Consider the following 27953-nt stretch of genomic DNA (forward strand, 5'->3'; position numbering starts at 1 on the left):
GGTTTGGTTTCAAACTCGGACGGTAAGCTAAAATTCACTCGCGTTCTACCGTTAGTGAAGTTCGAAATCACACCTTAAGACCAAAAATAACATACGATCAGTAAAACAAAATACAAAATAAAGCTAAAACTGCCGAAGATCGCTCGCTGGAATATAGCTGATACAAAATAAACTATAGAAGTCACGATTTTCGGAATTGAAGGAGAAAAGAGAGAGCAAACGTCGTGAGACCATTCCCAAAGCCAATTAGATGATAATCTATACATTAATACGTGAAGCAAAAACTTTGTATCCCTTTTTACGAAAATTGCGCGGACGGAGGAGTATGAAATTTTCCACACTTATAGAGAATAATAGAGAAGAAGTGCACAATGCTAATATTTTTTTTAAATAATGCATAAAAGATACATTAAATCAATAAAGAATACATTACACACACTACATACCATGTATTTGACGCACACACGCATGCATACTATTTATTGTCAAACTTTTGTTCTTGACGTCGTTTGTCAAATTGAGAGTAGATTAAATATTGTTTGCCTTTGTTAATATTTTTATAGTATATTCTTGGCGAAATTTGTGATTATAAAAGTATAAAATACAATCGTAATAGTGTACAAACTTACAATTCCAATTAATTATAGTCGAATTTCGACTACTACGGGACCACTAGTATAATTAAAAATACTAAGAAGCAATGCAGACAAAAATTTAAATTCATTAATCCTATATCTTTAAACGAGCAATTCTTGTATATATATAATCTAAATCTCGGAAACGGCTCCAACGATTTTCATAAAATTTAGTATACAGGGGATTTCGGACGCGATAAATCGATCTAGCTACGATTTATTTTTAGAAAATGTTATTTTATTCATGTTTACAATAATCAACTTTATCAATAATTTTGATTTTTTCTTTAAATAACCAGTTCATATTTTTTTATATTATTCTGTCGGTAAGATCGAAAAATATTATTCATATTTCATCATTTTATCAATACGCAATTCGTATTTAAATATAATTTCTATAAAAAAAACACTTTATAAAAGATCATTATCTAGTTTACCTAAGCATTACATGTTTGTATGGGTTCCAAACCCGTGAAGGTAATTGACAAACCCCAGCGTTTATCGGGTAGCCTAGTGACATGGGTCAGCTGACTTCTGACTGTCACAACTAAACTCATGTCTCAAGATAAACGAAAGCGCTCACATTTTCCTGTCCCTAACTGATATTGCACAACATAAATAATGTGCAAACATTAAAGGTAATATGTCTATCTCGATTCTGATCAAAGCGAACTATTTCATCTTGTCAAACTAGATGTCGTCATTCCTCAAAAGGAAGCAAGCATACGTAACATCAAAAAACTCTACTTTTCCCAATTTCTGTTTATTGGATAGATCGATTCTCATGAAAACGTTCTGTTAGCAATAAAGAAAAGCCCCGCAATCACTGAGGACAAATCGTCTTTCGATCCCCCTAACTTTAATGGCGATACTGATCCTTCGTGTAATGAGTTACGTACCAATGTTAATGTACACGAGTCAGACTTATAGAAGTCAAATCACGAAAAAAGATCTATTATCGGAGATATCGTCTGTCCAGAGACGTAATTATGAGCTTGAAATGAAAATAAAAAAAAACGGAATTTTTTATCTACTCTGTAAGATTTAGTGATGCCAAATCTTAATCTTCTTAGTCATAAAGTTTGTACATTACATTACTCGGTTAATAATTTCAAATACCCACTCAGTTTTTGGATTACTTTACTGGTGGTAGGACCTCTTGTGAGTCCACGCGGGTAGGCACCACCACCCTGCTTATTTCTGCCGTGTAGCAGTAATGCGTTTCCGTTTGAAGGGTGGGGCAGCCGTTGTAACTATAATTGAGACCTTAGAACTTATATCTCAAGGTGGGTGGCGCGTTTACGTTGTAGATGTCTATGGGCTCCAGTAACCACTTAACAGCAGGTGGGCCGTGAGCTCGTCCACCCATATAAGCAATAAAAAATAAATAAAAAAAACGTTGAAAATTTATTTAAATAAACTTTGGTATAATCAAGAAATGATACACCAAAAAAGAAAAAAACTAGAGAGGGATTAATTTAAAAAACTTTTTTTTTTTTTTTTTCAAAAAGTGTATCCGATCTTAAGGTTCCAATGAGAAGTGTATTAAGAACTACGAGTACATTCGATTTTACTATCGGGAGATTGTGACGAAGACTTTATACTAAACGACTCGAATGATGAGATTCAGAGAATCTTCCAATCCAATTCAATATGTCAACAGTTTAAATTTAGGTTTTGTTACTAAGGAAATAATCTTAACTTAGCTTAACAAAAGCTTACAATTTACTAAATTTGAATTAAGAGCTTTTACATGCAGATGAGTTTGAAAGGAACTGCTAAAAATATAATAAGGTATTTAGTGAAACTGTATAATGTATTTTTTTAGTTCTTACCATTAATAAATTTTAAAGTTAAAATTATTCCTAAATACAAACTGACCCCCGAATATCTTACTGATTCCGTTTTGATCACGGCTGTGTATCGTCTGAATTAACTTAGGGATCGCGAAATGCTGGATCAAAAATATAGTATTTGTTGGTTTTTTTTTTTACTTTGGACAGACGGGCACTTAGTTTCACTTCATATACAAAAGTCGCCAAAGTCTTTTTTTTTTATTGCCCTTGTGGGCAGACGAGCATACGGCTCACCTGATGGTGAGTGGTTACCGTCGCCCATGGACTTCAGCAATGCCAGGGGCAGAGCCAAGCCGCTGCCTACCGCTAAAGTCATAGTCATAGTCAAGACACCGACACCATATAAAGAGAATCACTTAACGTTGATATACATATAAGTTTATGGTATATTAATATCAGTAGAACACATGATTAGTCTCACAGCAAGAAAACAAGATGCTTGTACCCATCCGTGCGACTATTGTTACTTTTTTTCCTTATTCGCTGGTATTCGCTGGCTAATCCTGGGAGAAATGCCTAACACCAGCTCTAGCAAGAACAGAGCTTCGCATAATCTACCACCGGATCGGAATGGCGACCCAACATATACCCTATCTATTAAAATTCGATATGAGATCGATACACTTTTATTGCAAATGATTACCCTAGGGGTAAGCCTTTTTACCTTTAAGTTCCTTTAAGGGCCTTTAAGTTCTAAGTAAATTCGTTTTGAGTGCTAGTAAACATTTAATATGATGAGATGGCGGCCATAAATGCGTTTACCGAAAATTGCAATAGCCCGTATCCCAGTATCTTTACATAAGCAGGTTATTTTACTAAGAGCCCTGTACTTTCATTCATTGCCTCAGTAGGTACACCATCTGATGTAAAAAATTACTCTCACTGTCATCAATTGAAATTATTAATGGGAATAGGCAACTTCTTCGTAACATTTTGGCATTGCTGAAGTCTATGGGCGACGATAACTATTCACCATCAGGTGGGCCGTATGCTCGTCTGCCTACAAGGGCAATAAAAAAAAACATTATTTCTGACAGAAAGATCCAATAACTGGACTTGCAATCTCATATGTTTGTATTTTCTGTGCAATATAATCTACTGGTATTATTTTATTTTTCATATCAGTTAAGTGCGTTATAATAAATAGTATTATGCTAGGTATAAATGTGTATGTGAAAATATAAATGCCTGAGTTTATTAAAACATGTGTATATTATTATAAAATTTCCGACGTTATATGTCTGTATGCTGTGTGCGTATTTGTATGTGTGTATAAATATTTTGTTAAATTAAATTAATTTATTAAATTCACAACTGTACTCTTGCGCACAAAAATGTATAAATAAATAACATAAATAAATTAATTTTTATTTTTTTTATTTTTTTTTATTGCTTAGATTGGTGAACGAGCTCACAGCCCACCTGGTGTTAAGTGGTTCCTGGAGCCCATAGACATCTACATCGTAGACGCGCCACCCACCTTGAGATACAAGTTCTAAGGTCTCAGTATAGTTACAACGGCTGCCCCACCCTTCAAACCGAAACGCATTACTGCTTCACGGCAGAAATAGGCAGGGCGGTGGTACCTACCCGCGCGGACTCACAAGTGGTCCCACCACCAGTATATATAAATAAAATAAACAAATAACAGTATAAAGAGCAATGCACTCTATAGATGCAGCGCTAACTATAATGACTCACGGGTCAACGTTCGATTTATACAAATTAAAAACAGCAAAATAATATTAGGATGAAACCGTAACAGACAGAAACTTTCAGCCAAATCGATTTAATAGCAAATAACACACAATGAACACCTCGTCCTGTTGAATTTTGAATAAAGTAAAGTAATGAATACCGACACAAAACTGGGTTTGGTAATCGCAGTGATACGTTTCGAACTGAATTCAATATAAAATAATGATCCTTTTTAAAATTTATTTTATTCGGCCAAAAATTTGGATTCCCTGTGTTATGGATACCAGACACTGACGTACATTCAAATTTCATGTCGCATTTTCACTGGTGATAGGACCTCTTGTGAGTCCGCACGGGTAGGTAGGTAGGCAACGGCTTGGCTCTCCCGCTGGCATTGCTGAAGTCCATGGGTGACGGTAACCACTCACCATCAAGTGGGCCGTTTGCAGCTCGTCTGCCTACAAGGGCAATAAAAAAAGGTACCACTACCCTGCCTATTTCAGCAGTGATGCAGTAATGCGTTTCGGTTTGAAGGGCAGCCGTTGTAACTATACCTTAGAACTCATATCTCAAGGTGGGTGGGGGCATTTACGTTGAGATATATATGGGCTTCGGTAACTAACTAACCATTTAAAAGCATCTAAGCAATAAAAAAATACATATACATTTAAATATATATAATGTAATATAGGAAATAAACATCCAGGCAAAGAGCAAACAAACCTATTCATCACACGAATGCTTTCCCGATGTGAGAATTGAACCCACGACCCTCGACATAACAGTCAGGGGCGCTAATTAATGCACCGCAGAGTCAGTCAAAATTAGTTTTCGTATTAGTTCGAATTGGCAAACAGGAAAACAAATGCTTACAAAAAAAAAATGGTAACATACCGTTATAAAAACACATGTATTCGTAATTTCGATACGCAACACTAATGTTTTTTTGGTGATAGGGCATGTTTCGATCCCTCTATTGTGATATCTGATAGAGCTGTGCCATGATCTTGTTCAAAGTAAAACAGTAACTACTTGTACTTATGTTTCCAGGCAGCATTTCTATTTTAATGGAATCTTGCTTGGTTGAAATGTTTTCAATTGATAATTCCTTGGAAGCAATCAAACTTGAGGTATTATGAACTTGTATCTAGGAATGAAATATTCAGGAAAGCTTATCTTGTAACCATTTAACACTAGATCAGAAGTTTGTCTGTAAAAAAATCTAAGTTGAAAAGTTAGATTTCTCGTTTGTGATAAGTTTTATTTAAAAAAAAACAAAAGTTTAAATAGTCACGATGACTAATCTGCTTGTATCGACAAATAATTCAATTTTAATGTTGTGTAGTTAATTCTGAACTAAAATGGCTTTAGAATACTAATCAGGCTCCTAATCTTCGGTAGCCGATTTAAAATTCAGTGCACATAGAGCGATTATCATCAAATTGTATTGAAATTTACGTGATCTTAAATTTGATTGTACAACGAAAGTTCTGATTTCGTATTAGTTAAGTCGTTTTTTTCTAGATTGAACATTAATTTAATAGACTTATGTAAATTGTATTTTCATGTTTAAATATTTTTGACTCATAACAGAGATCATGTGATTTTGAAAACCAAACCACACTGAAGAAGATGTTAACATAAATTTTCCGGTAAAATTATATTACAAAAGCTAAACATATGAAAGGCGAAACAAAACATTCAAACACAAAAGCGGACGCGTATATTTGGCTGAACTAAAAATAAATACACGTAACTTCACACGTAACTACCAGCATCTTTAAAGAGCCACAAAAACACACATTTGCAAAACTGTGGAAAATTACCTCGAAGATATTGCGAATAGCGACGCCTGCTTGAGTGTAGCTACCCATCATTCTGGTCAGAGTTGCATAACTTGGGTGCTTGTAGAAAAACGCTTCAGCCTGAGCACCCGCTGTCAACACGGGTATACCCCAAGGTCCAGCATACCTTGCCACCGGAGCAATGACGTACTCGCAACCGGGACCAATGAAAGCATCTGAAATTTTAATCAGCTTCGTAATACTAGTTTTTGTAAAAGTCCCATTTATAATTCTGTAACATTATTAAATTATTTATTTAAAAAAAATACACTCACCAGCTGATCCATTAACGTAAAACTCGAAGGCCGCCAGTGGTCCTTCCACAGAAGAACACAGGGTATCTCTGTAGTCCACCAGTATTTTCCAACCAGGAAGAGGTCCGTCTTGCTTTGTAACAGCCGGTATGGCCATTTCCAATATTGGCAGAACCTTGACCAACGAAAACACTTGATTTGGGTCGGCGGGCAACAGAACACCCAGTTTCACGATCTTCCGGTGGAACTGGTGCCTCTCTGGGCGTAAATTAAAATTAATATTCTTCACATAATACGGATTTTTGGCCAAGTCATGGGGGTGGCCGATGGCGCGGGTATCATCGTAAACGTATCGCGACATCTCAAATATATCCGGGTACTCAGTAACGTTGGTCAAATCTTCGTTGCTCTTATAAAAATCGTTGAACTTATCGAAGTCTTGTTCGTCTGGACTGAAATTATCGTCTTTCTTTTCACCGGTGTGTCTTTTCATCGACACATGTCCTTTGCGCATATTCTTGCCGTACACTCTCTCTTCGTGCCTATGCCCTAACCATTTAGACTTGTTCCTCAAATTCACGTGCGTATCGTATCCATGTTTAATAAAACCGTCTTTATTATTTACATCATTAACACTAACGTCACATTTAATAATGACATTTAAAATACACACGTAAAGAACAAGGAATGTGAATAATATTGGTGTTTCATGATTAATTACAGATCTCGTTTTAATCTTCTGTGTTTGAACATGGTCACAAACAACATGAGTATCGGTAGCGTATTCGCTTCGTCTCTTCCTGTAATCCGCTCGATATCCGTATGAACGTTTTTTGCACTTTAGTCTCTTAACGATAAGGGGGAGAATCGCTTGCACGATCTCCACTAACATTTTATCTGATGAATGTCATTTTATTAAAGCAATTTTACGTGTTACGCCCGACATCTGTGGAAGCGATTCTTGGTTAGACCAAAGTTATTACGTAGCTTTACGTTTTAAGCGATGAACGTTGCTATAAAATTAAAGTATTTGCTTAAATACGTATTTAATTCATAACAGACTTGTGGTCCATTAGCGATACGCGAAGCGAAATATCTAAATGCGACGAAAATATAATATCGCATTTAAAATTCGTCGTTATCGTATTTAGGACGTTTGTAGAATTTGAACATTTTATAAATGGTGAATATGTAAATATCGAATTTAAATTGAACAATAATAAATATTAACTTGTTAGATGTAAATGATTTTTTTGATGTGAAACATCTATAGCCGCACGTAAAACCGATTTCTGGCGTGGCGACGCATGCCGTGGCGATGCGTCGCCATGCGCAATCGACTGTGCGTTTCTCTCCCACTCAATCCGGCGTTAAGCCATCTCTCTCGCTACCCTGAGCTCGGATACTTATAGTGTATACTCCGTAGTGTATATAGTGTTGTTTACTACAGTACACATAACCTGTGTTTTACTTGAAAACAAAGAATTTTTTCGTCATATTTTATTTTATCATTATGACATATTTAGTTCCTATCACAATCTGTTCTTTTCTGCATATTACTTTTACAAAATAATGTCGATGTTTCACATCTGCCAGGCGTCCCGTGACGGCTCACTTTTTTTTTTATTGCTTTGATGGGTGGACGAGCTCATAGCCCCCCTGGTATTAAATGGTTACTGGAGCCCATATACATCTACAATGTAAATGCGCCACGCACCTTGGGATATAAGTTCTAAGGTCTCAGTATAGTTACAAAAGCTGCCCTACCCTCCAAACTGGAACCCATTACTAAAATGTACTTTATTAAAATTGGCTACGCATGTAAATGTTAACATAATATTGGCCTAAAGCATGTAGGTTATTTGATTAGTAAATAATTTAAGTGTACATGATACGTATAAATTCATCAGTAGTTATCACAAGTCTGCAAACGATCGCGATAATCTGACGCCTCAAGGAACATTAAATGTCAAAATAAATTTTTATTTTCAAGGATATTTTTTTATTAACTTTTGCAAATTTGATTTTCATACAGTACTAGCTGACCCGGCAGACTTCGTAGTGCCTCAATCGATAAATAAAAGACCTAAACTTTTGTATATTATAAACTTAAAACAAACAAAAGGAATCCGTCTGACGAGGGACACATCATAGGAAAAACAAAATTGTTATTTTTATTTAATTCCAAGCATTTTCATATTTATCTACCTTTTAAACCTTCTCTGGACTTCCACAAATAATCAAGACCGAAATTAGTCAAATCGGTCCAGCCGTTCTCGAGTTTTAGCGAGACTAACGAACAGCAATTCATTTTTATATATATAGATAGATGATATTATTCCTCCATCGCGTCGTTTGTGAACACGCTTAATACGCATTTCTCTAAGAATAATGCTGATAAGCGAGATTTTAATACCGGAATATTTTGCATTGCTTGTTGCACGTCATTTTGGAACTCCCGATCCACTAACGGTGCTTTTAGGTGCCTCAAGCATCGGTTACCGTTCTTGTCGAACCCGTCGCTTGTGACGAAGGGCTCGGCGAGTAAATTAACCCACAGACACAGCCCGCTGAGTTTCTCGCCGGATCTTCTGAGTGGGTCGCGTTTCCGATCCGGTGGTAGATTCTGCGAAGCACGTCTCTTGCTAGGGTTTGTGTTAGTAACGTCATCAGGTTTGAGCCCCGTGAGCTCACCTACTAGCTCGGCGAATTTAGAATAACCCCTCGAGGTTACTAGAATAGGTAGGGGAAAAAAAACCTTGTTACTAAGTTGACTCTGCCCCTAATATTGCTGAAGCCCATGGGCGACGATAACCACTCACCATCAGGTGAGCCGTATGCTCATCTGCCTACAAGGCAATAAAAAAATTACTAAGTACAATGAGTGCCTTATCCTTTAATCCACAATGAGTTTTGTTCGTCAACTTCCAAATAAAACAGTATGTACACATATTTATAAGCTCATCACGCGTATGAAAATAACTTTAATTGCATAATCTATTTCTGGAACTATCTCGCCATAATTGATGCAAAACGGATACAGTGCGCGCGCGTTCATTTCGTTTTTAAACTAGGTACCTACATATTATTTATTTCGCTGTAACGTCGACCATAATGTATGCGGACGCGCGTATATTGTGTTGAATACATTAATGGTTTTAAAAATAGAAGCAGCGTCTGACGTTCGGTCTGTATGGAAATGTCGAATGGTAAATACTTTTTTTGTACTGTAAACATGCGATGCGGATTCGCTTCGCATTTCCATAAAGATTCACGTGCGCGGCTTTTACTTCGGAGACGATTCACATTGTCTGGTCCTAAAGAAGATTCTTTGCACTATGGAATCCCAGAGACTGATATGAAATTAAATTAAAATCACTAATTTCAGAAATCATGTATGAACATAGAATCATTTAAATATCTATATTAAATATCTATACTAATATAGATATAGAAGTATAGATGACGATGATATTTAAATGGTACTTTTTGATAATATTTAAATTAGTATAATTTTAAGTAATTTAATATTATCTATACTAATATTATAAAGAGGAAAGATTTGTTTGTTTGTTTGTTTCGAATAGGCTCCGAAACTACTGGACCGATTTGAAAAATTCTTTTTCCATTAGAAGCCGACATTGTCCCTGATGAACATAGGCTACTTTTTTTAAATTTTTTTTAATTTTTTTTTAATTTTATTTTTTTGTTTCATGTGTGTTTTAATGTTTCCGAAGCGAAGCGAGGGCGGGTCGCTAGTAGTATTATAAAGAGGAAAGATTTGTTTGTTTATTTGTATTGAATAGGCTCCGAAACTACTGAACCGATTTGAAAAATTCTTTTACTGTTTGGAAGCTACAGTATTCCCGAGTGACATAGGCTATAATCTTTTTTGAAAAAAATTAGGGATCCTTACAAAAACTCCAATAATGTAACCCAAGGTGTAAAAAAAATTACCTAAAATATTCTTTACATCGCGTGCCCTGCGAAAACTATTGATGATAGAAAAAAATAATGTACTACGACTTTGTAGACCACATTATTATTTACAAAAAGTGTCGCGACAGCATACGTCTAACTATTATAGTTATGCCGCAACAAGTGTACTTTTATTTAAAAAAAATAAAATAACGTCAAATATCGTTGAAATTTTTGTTAAAGACCCGGGCGGAGCCGGAGCGGGGCCGGAGCGGGGCCGGAGCGGGGCCGGAGCGGGGCCGGAGCGGGCCGCTTGTAAGTAATATAATCACAACATTAATTCGGAAATATAGTTTTAATCACTTTAATTATTTTTTTATTTCAATTAAAGGTAGATGAACATACGTAGTCAATATCGCTCATAGAAACCAGTATTGCCAAAGGTACAACCAAGCCGCTGCCTACTACTAAGTCCTTAAACTCCGTTAGAAGATAAACTTCTGAAGTACCGTAGAGGCTACTCCAAAGATGGATGGTACTGAAGTAGCGCAGAGGCTAGTTTATTCCAAATATGGATGTTAAGTGATAAAAAAAGATCTGTTGAAAAGCATTGTAGATTATCGCAGCATTTAGATAGTGTGGATCAACTAACTCTACACTGGTAGCGTGCGATGCTATTATGAAAAAGAATATAAAGGAATCATCTCGAACAATTCCTTAGAGAAGTTAATTCAGATAATTACTGGTGGTAGGACCTCTTGTGAGTCTGCGCTGGTAGGTACCACCACCCTGCCTATTTCTGCCGTGAAGCAGTAATGCGTTTCGGTTTGAAGGGTGGGGCAGCCGTTGTAACTATACTTGAGACCTTAGAACTTATATCTCAAGATGGGTGGCGCATTTACGTTGTAGATGTTATGGGCTCCAGTAACCACTTAACACCAGGTGGGCTGTGAACTCGTCCACCCATCTAAACAATAAAAAAAAATAGGTACCGAGCTTGGAATTGAAATACGTAGTTATATTAAATCCTAAGCTTTTAAGTATGATGATAACAAAATAACAGCCTAACTTACCCTATACCAGATAATGCCATATGAGATTATATTTGTTAGTGCATATTTCGTTAGCACAGAAAGTAGACAGTAGCTAGAAGTTTGGCTGTTTCACTTTTCGAAAACACATCTCGTTCATCTTGTAATTAACGGTGTTGGTAAAGTTTACCTAATTGTTACTTCAGTCTAGATATTGGGTTGCAAAAGTCTAGAGAAAAGTTTCGCTTATTCAGACGTGTGCTTTTTAGAATAATATCTCCTGTCTCAAACGAAAGTGTTATTTTTATTTGTTAGTTGTGAATATCACCTTGCCCGCACGGGTAGGCAAAATGATCCTGCCATATTTCCTTCGATAAAGTCAGCAATCGATCAGCAAAGATATTAATCCGAGAAACAAAAAGTCATTCAATAGCAACTTTAGTCATGAATACTTTGTACTGGTGGTAGGACCTCTTGTGAGTCCGCGCGGGTGGGTACCACCACCTTGCCTATTTCTACCGTGAAGCAGTAATGCGTTTCGGTTTGAAGGGTGGGGCATGATGTGGCGTTGTAACATACTTGAGACCTTAGAACTTGTCTCGGGGTGGGTGACGCATTTACGTTGTGGATGTCTATGGGCTCCAGTAACCACTTAACACCAGGTGGGATGTGAGCTCGTCCACCCATCAAAGAATAAAAGAAAAAAAAAAGAATAGAGGAATTCCCTTGTTTTTCTACAAACGTCGCAGAAGGACGATGATAGTGAATAATAATGGAAATAAAATTCCTACGAGCATCCGAAAGTCGTATCGGCTCGTGATGTTTTCAATTCAATGTCATAGGAACTTACGATCAAGTCCAAAGCTTCGTAATGAAGCTACTTGAAGTAATAAAATAGTAATAAAATCTGACCTTTTCATGAAAACGACGCAAATATATATATTTTTTGGCTATACACATAGTTTGACATGCCTCTTTGATTTGTTATTTCAATCTAAACTAGTCTATCAATAAGCTTAACTTAAATGCATACTGTAGTTTATAGACATCAATATTGCTAAAGGCATAGCAACTAAGGAATTTCCAAGAATTTTGTAAATCACGTTACAACTCACGAGAATTCAATTCAAATCTCGATGCTACGTGGTAGCAACATTAATGGTATTATGGGACCTAGGTACCGTAGTACTTTTAAGAAATAGGCTTCGACCATACGATGAGTGATCCGAGACAATTATGTAGTGTAATCCTAGTATTTCATCTAATAAAAAAAAACAGACATGTACCTTAACTATTCGCGCCACAGAGTCATAATACAGAAATGAAAAAAAAAACATCTCGAAAACTATAAAAAATCGCGGAACATACATGACGGGTGATTTGGATAACCCTAGTGATGCTCTATCTCTGGACTTCGGCTTGACACTATTTTTTGGAACGCCCTATACATAAAAGAGGATATGTGTTTGTATGGATATTCACTTAAAATTATCTTACCTAGTTAGCTTTCTGAATCGTCTTATCGCTTTTATGTTTTAAGGTTTTTAATTTTATTTTATTGCTTAGATGGGTGGACGAGCTCACAGCCCACCTGGTGTTAAGTGGTTACTGGAGCCCATAGACATCTACAACGTAAATGCGCCACCCACCTTGAAATATAAGTTCTAAGGTCTCAAGTATAGTTACAACGGCTGCCCCACCCTTCAAACCGAAACGCATTACTGCTTCACGGCAAAAATAGGCAGAGTGGTGGTACCTACCCACGCGGACTCATAAGAGGTGCTACCACCAATAATTACGCAAATTATAATTTTGCGGGTTTGATTTTTATTACACGATGTTATTCCTTCACCGTGGAAGTCAATCGTGAACATTTGTTGAATACGTATTTCATTAGAAAAATTGGTACCCGCCTGCGGGATTCGAACACCGGTGCATCGCTTCAACACGAATGCACCGGACGTCTTATCTTTTAGGCCACGACGACTTAAAACTTTTTTAACGAAGCCGCAGATGCATCTAGTGTTTTATAAACTTAGATATCCCAGGCGATTCATGAATCCAGGATTATTGATAATCCTACCTGAGTCTCTGGCACGCCCGATACACTCCGACGAATCGTAAATCAGAAAGAATTGACGTAACGCACAAGCCTTTTTTTAAATTCAAAAATCTGTGTTCTTATTCCTTTTCTGTCACTAACCACACCTTCACTACAAGAATGACAGGTGAATAACATCAGTGAAAGGCCTTGGTCATAAAAACGCGATATATAAGGAATTAAGGATATAAATACTCAGTTCAATACAATGTAATATGTATTGCAGATGTTCATTTTTTTTGTTTTTGTTGTCTCCATAATGAGCTCTTAATAAAGCATACTGCATACGTGTTTATTCTATAATTGCTCTGTAGTCAATATGTGGAAGTTTAATGTTTGCATGTATTATTCGCGGAACTATTAATTGAATGTTAATTTTTTCGTTGATATTGATTTAAAACGTTATTTTGAAATTGTCACTTGAAATTCCTTACTCCGTGCTCTATCGTGGTCTACCGTGGTAAGCTCACCGATCCATCTGTTGTCAAATGATACTGAAGGCTATAGACATGATATCAGTGTCTCAATTGTACTTTTTTATTGCTTAAATCGGTGGACGAGCTCACAGCCCACCTGGTGTTAAGTGGTTACTGGAGCCCATAGACATCTACAATGTAAATGCGCCACCCACCTTGAGATATAAGTTCTGAAATCTCGTATAGTTACAACGGCTGCCCCACCCTTTAGACCGAAACGCATTACTGCTTCACGGCAGAAATAGGCAGGGTGGTGGTACCTACCCGCGCGGACTCACAAGAGGTCCTACCACCAGTAGCAATGTTCCATGATTGTTACCCATACGGGTTCAAAAAATGGCTATCCCTATCCTATCCTCTTCTCTCCTTCTACGCTATCTATTATATCAAGTAATCATTCAGAACCTCGAAGTTTCAGATGATAAAGACCATGAAGCCAATGAGGGAACAACAGCTTTCCTGCAAGGGTTGACGCAAGCCGACTTCATATTTAAGTTTTATGTTGTTACTACACAACGAAGTACTAAGCAGATACAGAATTTCACTTCGAACTTAAAAACGAGGATCTTCCCTAAAAAATAAAAACAATTTGGAAAAAAAATCACAATTAATCACTTTGAGCGGAAACGTAGACGCAAATCTCAATATAAATCTCGTATCTAAATTTAGAACCTAACTAACAGACATTTAAAAAAATATACACACAAAAAATCCATAGCAAGTAATAAAATATCACGTATAAAAAAATAGCGTCTAATTTCCTACAATCATACTTATATGACCGCCAAACGACTCGGGTGTGGCCCTGACTCTATACGCGTGATTAGGGCTGGCACGATATTTACACATTAAATTTAATTTAATTTTTGGCGTGTGCTCTGAAGGCTCAGTAGTCTAATAGTAAGGCGAACTATAATTAGAAAATATCGAATAAAATTAGACAAGGCAGAATTAGAAAATAAATAGATAAGACTGCCGAAGTTCAAGTATAGAAAGGCTTAGAACTTTTTCTTAAAATAGATACGATTTTCGCGATACAGTGTAATGAAAATTTAATTTATTACTCTGCTTACTGGTGGTATGGCTTTTTTGTCGTATGATCTATTCGTAAGAACAATAACAAGTACCATTCTGCCTATGTCTGCCGTGGAGTAACTTGGTTTAGAGAATCCAAAATAAAACCTATTTCACCATAAACTTTTTTTTTTATTGTGTAGATGGGTGGACAAGCTCACAGCCCACCTGGTGTTAAGTGGTTACTAGAGCCCATAGACATCTACAACGTAAATGTGTCACCCACCTTAAGATATAAGTTCTAAGATTTTAGTATAGTTACAACGCCCCACCCTTCAAACCAAAACGCATTACTGCTTCACGGCAGAAATAGGCAGGGTGGTAGTACCTACTCGCGTGGACTCACAAGAGGTCCTACCACCAGTAATTACGCAAATTGTAATTTTGCGGGTTTGACTTTTATTACACGATGTTATTCCTTCACTGTGGATGTCAATCGTTAACATTTGTCCAGTACGTATTTCATTAGAAAAATTGGTACCCGCCTGCAGGATTCGAACACCGGTGCATCGCTCAACCCGAATGCACCGGACCTCTTATCCTTTAGGCTACGACGACTTCATTTCACTTTCTATTTACTTTAAATAAACTATTCGTGCAATGTAAACGAACTATTAATTAATTAATTCAAGTAAAAATTTATAAAGATTTCCGTTTCCTTTACAAATTTAAATTATAATATTTTACTTACGGTCTAGTAATCACAAAAGTATAAGTAAGTATACAGAGAGCACCTTGAAATCTTGTAGTCTGGTAATAATATAGTATCAATAAAATGTTAAAGTTAACATGCGGCATTAATAGACAAAGTTGTAGACTGATAAAATTTCAAATTACTTAATTTGAAATTGAAGTTTGAAAATAGAACTTTTTTTTTTGTTGCCTTTGTAGGCAGACGAGCATACGGCCCACCTGAGGGTAAGTGGTCACCGTCGCTCATGGACGTCAGCAATGCCAGGGGCCAGAGCCAAGCCGCTGCTGAACATTGAAAATTGAACTTTGAAAATTGAACTTGAATTTAATTTGAACTTTGTCTATTAATGCCGCATATAACTTTATCTTTCTGATTTGAAGATTAAAAAAGTCCTACAAAATATAATACAATCAATGTATGTCTTTTAATAGGTGAGGTAAATCGCTTCTGAGCTTTCCTAACGTATGAGTAGGGCCGTGAGCTTTACGTATCGGTCGCAAAAAATATTACTCCATAGCAACAGACATACTCAAGTTTTATTTCATACTAGCTTTTTCCCGCGACTTTGTCTGCGTGGAATAGTTACTTTGTGATGACGCTAAATTTTACCCGCGCCTTCATTTACGTAGAAGGTGAAAATATTTTTGAATAATAGAATGTTAAGGAGATATTTAAGGTACCAAAATCAGGGTTTTAACCGACTTCAAAAGAGGAGGTTTATCAATTTTCGAGCACCATTTTTTATCTATGTATGTTCACCGATTTCTCGAGAATGCATGAATCTATTCTGATAATTCTTTTTTTCCTTTTTTTTTTTCCAAAAGCGTAGATTTGGTCCTGTAATCATCAGGATCAGGATCTGATGATGGGATCCTGGAGAAATCAATAAAATTCTAGAATTTTCATAGTCTATCTTGAAGCGATCTGGGTATTTCTTGTTATTCTTCTTATTCTGTGCCGCCGCGCACCGGCCGGTCGGCACCTTGTACATCATTAATACGCGCTTGACCATTATTTTGCTGCTATATCTTCTTAGATACTCATTGAAATCAAATTATGTAATGAGCAAATTTTTTTTAAATTAATTACTTGTAATGAATGGCGTATTTATTTGGATAAGGATTAATATCTTCTTTATAAAAACACCTTCACGAATAATGCTTTATATTAGAACAAATTTGGTTAGAATAAAAAAGGTTATAGTGAGCCAACCTTAAAATACAAGACCTAATATTATGCTGTCGCGGACTTTTTTTAGAACTTTTAAAGGTGAACAATTCTGTCATACATTATTTTAGTGAAACTTTAACGGTTAACCCGATTTTGAAATATTCTTTATTAGTGCTCCATTCTTTTTAGTTTTCGCGTGATGTTATATAGCCTATAGCCTTCCTCAATAAATGGGTCATCTAACATCTAACGAATTTTTCAAATCGGACCAGCAGTTCTTGAGATTACCGCGTTCAACCAAACAAACAAGCTTTATAATATTAGTATAGATATAAGATTAATAAGATTTAGGAAACCGTTAAATTATGCAAATCTTCTAAACATTTATTGCTTTGCGTAATAACAATAAAGTTTATTAAGGAAAACGGAGAACCAAGACGTTCTTGAAACGTTCTGATGATGATTACGAAAATATTTTTTAGTCAGACAATAAATAATGTTAATGATATTCTAACATAAGGAAAGAAGGCTTAAAATACACATAGAGGTTAAGGAAAACGAAAATCATTAATCACAATCACGATTTTAATATTAATTTAATCGGACGCGACTTTAACTAGTCTTGCCATTCGGAACTAAAACAAGGTACCACCAATCAAAATATATAAATAAAAAACCGAAGTATACATAGGTAATTTTTAAGCCTATTAATTGTAATGCGACTGTACTGAAGGTACAAATACTATCAAATCTATACATATAAATAAAATTTGAGAGTCTGTTTGTAATATTGAAATTACCGCGTTTTGCTACATGCATATGAATATATATACGGTACATACACCAAAATAACATTATATACAATTTTTGTCTGTAGGTTTGTTCCGGCTAATCTCGGGTGCGGCTGGACCGATTTTGATGAGACTTTCACTGATAGGTAGCTGATGATATAAGGAGTAACTTAGGCTACTTTTTAGACTAGCTTCGCCCCACGGCGTCATCCGCGGCACGACAATAACCGCGGGTAACATCGCGGAACTCAGCTATTGTTATAATAAAAACGAGCTCTTAAAGAATTTCTACAAAGATGGAATGTGATCCCTAAATAAATAATCTGAGAACTGCTACATAATATCCTCTCTGACTATATGTAGGGTTGATATCCTCACACAACACAATTAAGTTTTCGATCTTAGATTGGCTATTATAGAGCTATTTATAAGCTCGTGGAAAATTTAGTATATTCTGAAGGGTTACGGAAAACTATTGTAATAAAGAACATATTAAAAATTTAATTAAGCGGACAAAAATATATACAACGGACAGCCCTAGCCATAATCTAAAAATAGCACGACTTTGAAATTGAATCTTAAATTTAGTAATGTTTTAGCTACATTTTAAACATTCGTGTAATATTAATATTATACAGAATGGATATAATTTGTTTTTTTTTTGTCGATAAGCAAAACGATTAAGCCTGTTTGCTATTTGGTCTTATTTAATATCAACTGAACATACGTTAATGATATTTATAAGACACGTATATATTTTGCTTTTACAAATATTTTTTCGTATTTATTCAAACTAGAGGTCCCGCAGTAGTCGAAATTCGACTATAATTAATTGGAATTGTAAGTTTGTACACTATTATGATTGTATTTTCAACGCCCAGACTACACTATAGAAAAATATGAATAAAGACAAACAATATTTAATCTATTCTCAATTTGACAACATACGTCAGGAACAAAAGTTTGACAATAAATAAATAGTATGCATGCGTGTGTGCGTCAAATACAGTGTGTGTAATGTTTTCTTTATTGATTTAATGTATCTTTTATGCATTATTTTAAATTTTTTTTTAGCATTGTGCACTTCTTCTCTATATTCTCTATAAGTGTGGAAAATTTCATACTCCTCCGTCCGCGCAATTTTCGTAAAAAGGAATACAAAGTTTTTGCTTCACGTATTAATATATAGATGTGTATGTCCAGCAGTGGACGTCTGTGGGCTGATAAGATTCAAATGTAAATGACGTAGTGCTATATAATGCCATATGTATTTATGTGGTTGATATTGCAGCATTATATTAAGCATGATATTGAGATCGATAGCAAATAAAAATGCTTAAATTAGTGAACGAGCTCACGGCCCACTTAATAATAAGTAGTTACCGGAGTCCATTGATATCAGCAACATAAACGCCGCTACCCTTGTTTAGATTTTTTTTTTATTGCTTAGATGCGTGGACGATCTCACAGCCCACCTGGTCTTAAGTGGTTACTGGAGCCCATAGACATCTACAACGTAAATGCGCCGCCCACCTTGAGATATAGCTTCTAAGATCTCAAGTATAATTACAACGGCTGCCCGACCCTTCAAACCAAAACGCATTACTGCTTCACGGCAGAAATGGGCAGGGTGGTGGTGCCTACCCGCGCGGACTCACAAGAGGTCCTACCACCGGTAAATAGCTTCAAAGAATTTAAGTAATAGCTGCAGGACTATTATTTTTATGAAGAGTTGTTGAATTAGGTTATCTTTCGGTCGACCTACGGAGACAATTATCTTATGTGGTCCTTTTTCTCTTCTTCCATCTATGCTCCAACAAAGAGTATTTTTCATTTCTTTTTTTTCTTCAGTCACCCCCTTTATTTATAAGTTTTCATTTTGGCACACCAGCAAGTGTTATATGGAATTTGAATATAAGGTTTTCGTGACATCTATTAGTGATGTACATAAGTGTGACATGCTTATTTAAAGCAAAAAATGTTCGTGATTTTTTTTCACTTTTTTTCAAGAAGATAAAAAGCGTTTACTTATATTTGTTAATGTTAAATGTATAATAGATGAGTAAATGCGAATCTAATTTAGGTTTAAGTAAGGAAATTAATTATTATCTAACATTATGGTTATTTTAGTGTCAAGTTTCAGTATTATTCCATTTGATTCGCCGTTAATATTCTAATTAAACGAGATTATATTTCAATCTTATTTTTACACAAATACCCAATAAATTACTAAAGCTAATAGTCGTCAAGCTTAAAATAGAATTTAAAGTACTAAATATTCATAAAGAAAAACATTTATTTCGAGAATAACATAGAAACATATGCCATACGAATATTTTATAATTTAAAAGTATTTCAGGGTTATTTCTAGAGATGACCGTTACCGATTTTAGTTTCAAATTATTGATTTACAAAGATTTCACATATAATATTTGTAGTTGAGATTTTTTGTAGAGGATATTAATTTGGTTTTTTATTACATTTTTTTATTGCTTAGGTAGTTGGACGAGCTCACAGCCCACCTGATGTTAAGTGGTTACTGGAACCCATAGACATCCACGACGTATGCGCCACCCACCTTGAAACACATGTGATATGTTTTATGGTGAATGAAGTGACATTAAATATTCGATGGGCACCAGAAGCATAATACGAAATTTTAACAAAAAAGTAAAACTGACTGCAATATAAACAAGAATATCATCAAAATAATCGAAGTCACATAGATGTGGATTGCTAAAGATAACTCAAAAACGTCTCAATAGATCTTGATATAATTTAACAGAGACCACAAGCACCAGTATTAAAAATAAAAAAAGAATCAAAATCGATTCGATATATTTATTTTATGTATTTCATTATATATGTACGTGTATGTATATGTTTACGTTATTTATGTGTGTATGTATATATATGTAGTCTAATATATTATGTATTAGTGTTTTATTTTTATTTTTATTAAGTTCTTGTCTAGATTGTAAATTGTAAATTGTTTAGATTGTATTCTTCTACCCACTCATTTAAAGCTTTCCTTCGTTAAGAACGGTTAGCTGGTAGAAAACTCAATTGTTGAGTTAAGCTCGCCATTTTTTTTTATATCTTACGCAATTATTGTAATATTAACTGTGTGTACAATAAAGAATAAAGAATTCAACTCTCCTCCTTGCGTCGGTTTCCTCATTACTGAGAGTCGTGGTCATGGCCTTGAAACAGTTTGTTTTTTATAATGCACCGCCATCTGTTCCTATCTGCAGCTGAGTGCAGAGCATCGTGCACTGTGGTATCCAGGGCTGCACGAACCTGGTCCGTCCAACGGGTCGGGTTCCTGCCTCTTGGTCGCTTGCCCTCGACCTTTCCAGTGACCACCAATTTCTCCAAGTTGTCACTGTCTTTCCTTGCGATGTGGCCAAAGTATTCAAGAATCCTTCGCAGGCAAATGGTGGAGAGTCTAGTCCGGATCTTCAACTGAGCTAGGATGGATACATTGGTGCGGCGTGCGGTCCAGGGGATACCCAACATCCTCCTCCAGCACCACATTTCGAAGGCATCAATCCGATTGCGGTCAGCTTTCTTTATAGTCCATGTCTCAGCTCCGTATAAGAATATTGAAAACACTAGTGTGCGGACTAAAATAAATAAATAAATAACTAAATAAATAACTAGGAAACTAAATAAATTTAGAAACTGCTCCTTTTTATGTAGGTTAAAAATGGAGCTAATTAAGGCTGTATCATCATCAGCCTATTATCGCATATAGGAAAATAATAACTCATTTGTAGACCGGAGCATAATTGACTGATTTATGTGAACAGTGTTTTGAATTTTAACTTTGAACATTCAAGGTACCTCCTTAATAGCAAGGGCTTATTATACAGTTAGCTGAAGTGTAAATGACAAAGCTACGTGACTTAGAAATTGTGCTCCACACAGCAAAAGTACCGAACGTAATTGGTCGATACTCAGTAATGTAGATCTTTTCAAATTCTAGTCACGCCTATGCTGTACAAAAATATATTTAAAAAGAGTTCCATGCCGGTTTCTTTCTTCAATGGTAAAAATGCAATCCGAATCAGTAGTAAGCTTGAATTAAAAAATTCAAATCACACATATGTTTAGAATTTAGGCGACCACAAAAAAGTGATTACGGCCATAACAATCACAGTAACTGTCGTGACATATACAATTATTTTATTCCAGTCATTAACCACTTACATTCTATGTACATCATATTATCGTTTTCTGAACAACAAAAAAACTAGTTTCGACTCTACAACTTTTTTGTTCTCATATAAGTTATAATATGTACATACACATGACATTACCAAGAGCAGCAGAGTCATGACCTAAAGCTATATTATGTTTAATTTGACCGTGTTAAATGCCGACTCATTAGATTGCAACACTTACCGCAATTTTTTATTAAATTATCATCCGCAAATACTTATCATAATTCTTATAATTTTTTTGTGGCTCTTTTTTTGTGTGTCTTTTTTATATTTTACTCCCCTAGGCATCAAAAGGAAATATAATTATTTAAGGTTCACCCAATAAACAGCATTCGTATATTATTTTAACCGACTTCAAAAAAGGAGGAGGTTCTCAACTCGACTGTATGTTTTTTTTTTTAATGTTTGTTACCTGATAACTTTTGACTGGGTGAATCAATTTTGATGATTTTTTATTTATTAGAAAGCTGACGCTTTCCGTTTGGTCCTATTTCAATTTAGTCCAGTTCTGATAATGGTATCCATGAGAAAACCATATATGTCTTAAATTTGGATTAAGTACGTGCGCGACAAATAGATGAATAACTTAATATCACGCCAACCGATTTCGATGATTATTGTTTTTAGTGTATACTAATTTGTTTTGGAATATCTATTTACAATTATATTCATTAAGAAAAAAATTATAAAATTAATAAAGAAATAATAATATGTAATTGTTTTTTAACAAACAAAAACCATTATAACAGATAAATTAATTACAAAGGCACTGCTTATGAAATGGAAAAGAAAGTCGAATTTGAGAATATTAATTAAAATCGACAAGAATTGTGGAAGAGCTATAGAGAATATTACGTCAAGATTTTTACTTTAAAATGTTGATTGGCTTAAAAGGCGGCGGGACTAGAGAGCGAACCCTCTGTGTTCGCCGTACCGATCCTTTATTGTAGAGTTGAAAGGCGACGAGGTACATGCGCTCCGTGCCAAACGCGTCACCTTGGTTTGAATCCTGTCTCATCCGAAATTAGGACGCGGTTTGTTCAGAAAACGTTCAACACAAATTTTCTCTGCCTATCGAGTCGAAACAAATAAGTGTAGAGTCATAGAGTCTGGTCGTTTTCTCCGAATTCAAAGATATACCTCTGACGACTTTATACATTAAGTTAAGATACAGTGAACTCTATTGGAACTACTTGTATTAATCACTAGCGACCCGCCCTCGCTTCGGAAACATTAAATTTTATTATTGATGACAGCTGAGTCCCGGGATGCTACCCGCGGCTATTATCGTACCGCGGGTGACGCCGCGGGGCAAAGCTAGTCTAAAAAAAGCCTAAAGTTACTCCTTATATCATCAGCTACCTATCAGTGAAAGTCTCGTCAAAATAGGTTCAGCCGTTCCAGAGATAAGTCGGAACAAACAGACAGACAGACAGAAAGACACACAATTTTTTTTTTATTGCTTAGATGGGTGGACGAGCTCACAGTCCACCTGATGTTAAGTGGTTACTGGAGCCCATAGACATCCACAGCGTAAATGCGCCACCTACCTTGAGATATAGTAAGTTCTAAGGTCTCAATTATAATTATACACATATATAAAATTTGGTATATGTACTGTGGTATACACACTTACGCATTTAGTTAAAAGTGGTTAGTTTATTATTACAAACATACACTCAATATGGCAAGGGCAATACAAGGGCAACAAAAAAAAATTTTATAAAGGAAAGTTAGTTACGATTACGTTTAAGTAAATTAACAAAAAAAATGAATCTGAATTTTCTTTGGTTTCCCTCAATCCTCGCTACGTCGATTACTAAAACTGAACTGTATTGTGTAATTAAGATCAACTAATTCATAAAACTAGTGGTCCCCTTGTAGTCGAAATTCGACTATAACTAATGGAAATTATAAGTTCGTACACTATTTATAATTCTATTGTCAATGACTATTAAATGCTTATTTCATCAAAACTACACTTTAGACAAATATTAATAAAGAGAAAACAATATTTAATCTATTCTCAATTTGACAGACTATAACTGACAGACTGCAAAGAAAAGTTTGACAATAAACAAATAGTACGCATGCGTATGTGTGTCAAATACATGGTAGTGTGTGTAATGCTTTTTTTATTGATTTAATGTATTTATTGCATAATTTAAAAAAAAATTAGTGGTCTGCACTTCTTTTTTATATTTTCTATTAGTGTGAGAAATTTTATACTCCTCCGTCTGCGCAATTATCGTAAAAAAGGGTACAAAGTTTTTGCTTCACGTATTAATATATAGATTTGTACAATCAATGGCATGATGTTAGTTGCATAGTTGATTCTGCCAAATGACGTCGGAAATCTTATAAGATCTGATTACCACTTTTTATAAAATAAAAAAATACTTAGTTGGGTGGACGAGCTTAAAGCCTACCTGGTGTTAAGTGATTACTGGAGCCCATAGACATCTACAACGCAAATGCGCCACCCACCTTGAGAAATAAGTTCTAAGGTCTCAGTATAGTTACAACCGCTGCCACACCCTTCAAACCGAAACGCATTACTGCTTCACGGCAGAAATAGGCGGGGTGGTGGTATCTACCCGTGCGGACTCACAAGAGGATTAAAAGAGCACTTTAAACATAATCTATATATATAAAAATGAAACCCGCTTTCCGTTGTCACGACATAACATGAAAACGGCTTGACCGATTTGGCTTTTTTTTTTTTGTAGTTTTCTAATACTCTGTACAAGGTTCTTACGGAAACAAATATTAAGAAAATCTCTCAGAAATATTGAAAAATATACATTTAATTTTGCATATTTATTTGTGAACTATTCCACGCGGACGAAGTCGTGGGCAAAAGCTAGTACATAATATAAACTAGTAGAAGTAGGAATTCAATTTGATTCCTGGTGTACGCAGTCAAGGTAAAATTAAACTAATGCGAATGCATAGTACACGCGATTCGTCTTTACAGATGATCCGAATTTAAAAGAATATTTCGATCCCTCCAATGAACACTACTCTAACTAAAAATTTTGAAATTTTTGTTTTTCACGCAAATCGCTTCACTATTTTAAAAGTATTACAAATAATTATTGATGGGGTTCGAAGCAAGAGTAAATCAGCTAGTTACACAATAAAAAATCATAAATATATTATCTGCAATAATAAAAATTTTATCAACTTTTTTCGTTTAAACGCTCCTACTGTAAACCTACGAATTTGGAGTTAGCGTAGTGCTCATTGGATGCATCAATTTGCATTAATAATTCACTTAAAAAAACAGCATAACGAAAATCGATAATTCGTCGATTGAATTATAATTCGGTAGAGCTGCGCTATTTAACACGACAAATTTCCATGAAGTTCATGCCGAAAAAAAATATCAGTTCGAATTCCGTATCCTAAAGTGGGAGTCGTAAATTTTATTCGAATATAAAAGGCACTTGCTTTAAGCCGAGAACACGAGTCGTAAACATAACGAGCACAGAGACGCTTTTAACAGCAATCTACACTCTGTATTCGTTTGATAGTACTTATCTATATTAGCTATAGTACAGTCTCGAATGGTGGATTTTTTTGACACGTTTCGCAACGAGATGGCCGGTCCATAAAACGCCTCGTTGTACAGGAAAGAATTGATGGTACAAGACCGCGCTGGAGGCCACTAATGCGGTGGACCGACCAAATTAAAACTGCAGTAGGAGGTCCTCTAAATGAGTGCAGTAGAATGGCCTCGAGCAGGGAGAGATGGCGAGACATCGTGAGACGCATCAAGTCTGCCCCTTCCAACACTTCATGATGGAAACTCTAGGCAAATGATACATAAATATACAACAAACATTAAACAAGTTTTACAAGAGCTCTGACAATGTCAGGCGAAAACGAGATAAAAAAAAAACACTACGTGACGATCACGACCACTCTGTCAAGAGTGACCCGATTAAGAAGAAGAATATTAGCTAAATATTTGAACAACGAAAGAATACAAGAGAGTATTCGTACCGTGAGAAATTGTAAAAGGAACATTGCACCCAATATAAGTGAAGCTTCATGCATTATTAACGAGAGAATTTATCGGTGGAAGCATTCAATTAGATTCGAAAACGAATAACCATGAACAGCTAATTTTCTAAATGGTTTTGTTCCAAAAAAATAAATAATCGAAAAACGTTTTTAAAGTCAACGAGGTAAAGATATAATAATGATGACAATGACGGTTTCTTCAAATATCAAATTTTCCTTCTATATAACTTATTAAGGCTGTAAAATATACAAATTACTGTATCTTCTCTGTTCGCCATACAAAATCTTAACCGCGGCAACATTTCACTTACTTCGGGTGACAAATACGCCATCCCGTGATAAATTGTTAGCAACGGTCAATGGCGTCACAAAGTAAATGGTACAATTTACCTTAAGACCTAAAAATCCGAGAACAGGTCACACACGGTCATCTGGCCCCTAATTAAGATTTGCTATATTATGGTCCTATGGTCCTATGGTCCTATGGTATGGTTATTCAGTCCAGTCTCGTTAGCGACAGCGAGTGTACGCATCGTTGTTGTTGTTGTCTAGTGACTCATCGCACAAAGATGACGACCCGCATTTTAAAATGTAGTAATTGCAACATCGTGATTTGTGAAGTGCTTGCTTTCATACAAAATAAAATAGATGTGATGAGTGAAGACAGTTTGGTGCGTATATGTTCAACGTCTTTCTCCGTGGAAGAAATTGAAAATGCTAAAAGCCTTTTGTTTGAATCTGTGACGACTTCAAAACGAAAGAGAACACGTAGAAGGGAAGGCCGAATGCATCGCGATCTTTTTGATGTTATCAGTCTTTTTAAAGAAACTGACCCGGAATTAACTCCAACTTTTGTGGCTAGAGATTTGCAAAAGTTACCGCCTGTACATTTTGATCATCTCGACGCGACTAAGCTTTTAAAAGACATACTCGTCATCCAAAAGGAGATACAAACAATTAAGGAATCATATGTAACGGAGGATAAGTTAAATGAAATAAAAAATGAACTTTATAATCTGAAAAGTGCATCTTTAGTGAATAATAACTTCGATATACATAACACCGAGGGTCACATTAATACAAAGAGAGGCGGGGGTATACTAACGAATAGTTATTACTTAGACAGTAGCCCGATCGAGCCACCTTATTGTTCACACGCGGAGGTAAGCATTGCAAATCATGAGCATGAGCGCTCCTCCGCCACCGCCACGGCCGCCGCCACTGGCCTCGATACTGGCGATCGGCGCGTGGAGTTCGTCGTCGGAAACTTCAGTACTGCGGCTTTGAACGGGAATACGTTTGCGCCTGCGCAGATGGTGGACCCCGCTGCAGAACGCGGCTCGTGCATGCAATACTCGCATAAGGCGGCATCTACGCCAGAGCCGAATGGCGTCGGTTCGACAAATAAGTTGTTGGCGAAGGTTGTAACTGCAGAAGGAGAATGGAAGGCTGAGGAACCGAACGAACAGTGGATTTTGGCACAGCGAAAGAGATATAGAAACCGATTTAGTACTGTGGAGGGCAAGGCGTGTAATAGTGCAGATCAGAAATTTAAAGCGGCAGATATTCGCGTGCCTTTGTTTGTCAATAATGTTGACAAGACTACATCAGAAAATGACATTGTAGATTATATTTATAACAAAACGCAAGTTCGTGTCATCTTACACAAAATAAAATCTAAAGTACCGAGGCAGTACAGCGCATATAAAATGCTTGTACCTAATGCGAAATTAACGCTGTTTCTAGACAACGCCTTATGGCCAGAAGGAGTGGCTGTGAGAAAATTTGTTAACTTTAAACACAATTATGAATCTGAACACACACAGAAAAATAAATAAAATTAAATTTGTTAGTTTTAACTGTCACTCACTAATAAGCGCCGTTAACTACGTGAGAACACTGTGTCAAACGGCGGACTTCTTAGCACTCCAAGAGACATGGTTGCTTCCGGATGAAGTCCCGTATCTTGGAAATATTCATCAGGATTTCGCATACATCGGAAAATCTTCAGTGGACGTTACAGCCGGGCCACTGAAGGGTCGAAGCCACGGTGGACTTGGAATTTTATGGCGTAGAAATATTTTTCACGCGGTATCGGTGATTGACTGTGTAAACTCACGTATTGCGGCAGTTAAAGTGGCTCTTGATGAACGTGA

The 27953-nt window shown here is 35.9% G+C and overlaps 2 protein-coding genes across 3 annotated transcripts in view; both read right to left on the reverse strand.

The window, feature by feature from the left end:
• Positions 1-27953, reverse strand: part of Gcy (receptor type guanylyl cyclase) — a 162830-nt gene that overhangs the window by 70874 nt on the left and 64003 nt on the right. For both annotated transcript variants that reach the window (XM_028169377.2, XM_028169376.2), the window contains exons 2-3: positions 6309-7233; positions 6016-6209 (exon numbers count right to left, since the gene is read on the reverse strand). In XM_028169377.2, the coding sequence (XP_028025178.2) occupies positions 6016-6209; positions 6309-7179 (1065 nt within the window). In that variant the 5' untranslated portion in view covers positions 7180-7233. The remainder of the gene's footprint in view (positions 1-6015; positions 6210-6308; positions 7234-27953) is intronic.
• Positions 7725-27953, reverse strand: part of Fbxl7 (F-box and leucine-rich repeat protein 7) — a 308189-nt gene continuing 287960 nt past the window's right edge. Inside the window, exon 9 of the transcript XR_016323339.1 lies at positions 7725-8495. The gene's annotated coding sequence lies outside the window, so the exon portion shown is untranslated. The remainder of the gene's footprint in view (positions 8496-27953) is intronic.

Source organism: Bombyx mandarina, chromosome 07 (assembly GCF_030267445.1).
Source record: "Bombyx mandarina strain Sakado chromosome 07, ASM3026744v2".
NCBI classification, from domain to species: Eukaryota; Metazoa; Arthropoda; class Insecta; order Lepidoptera; family Bombycidae; genus Bombyx; species Bombyx mandarina.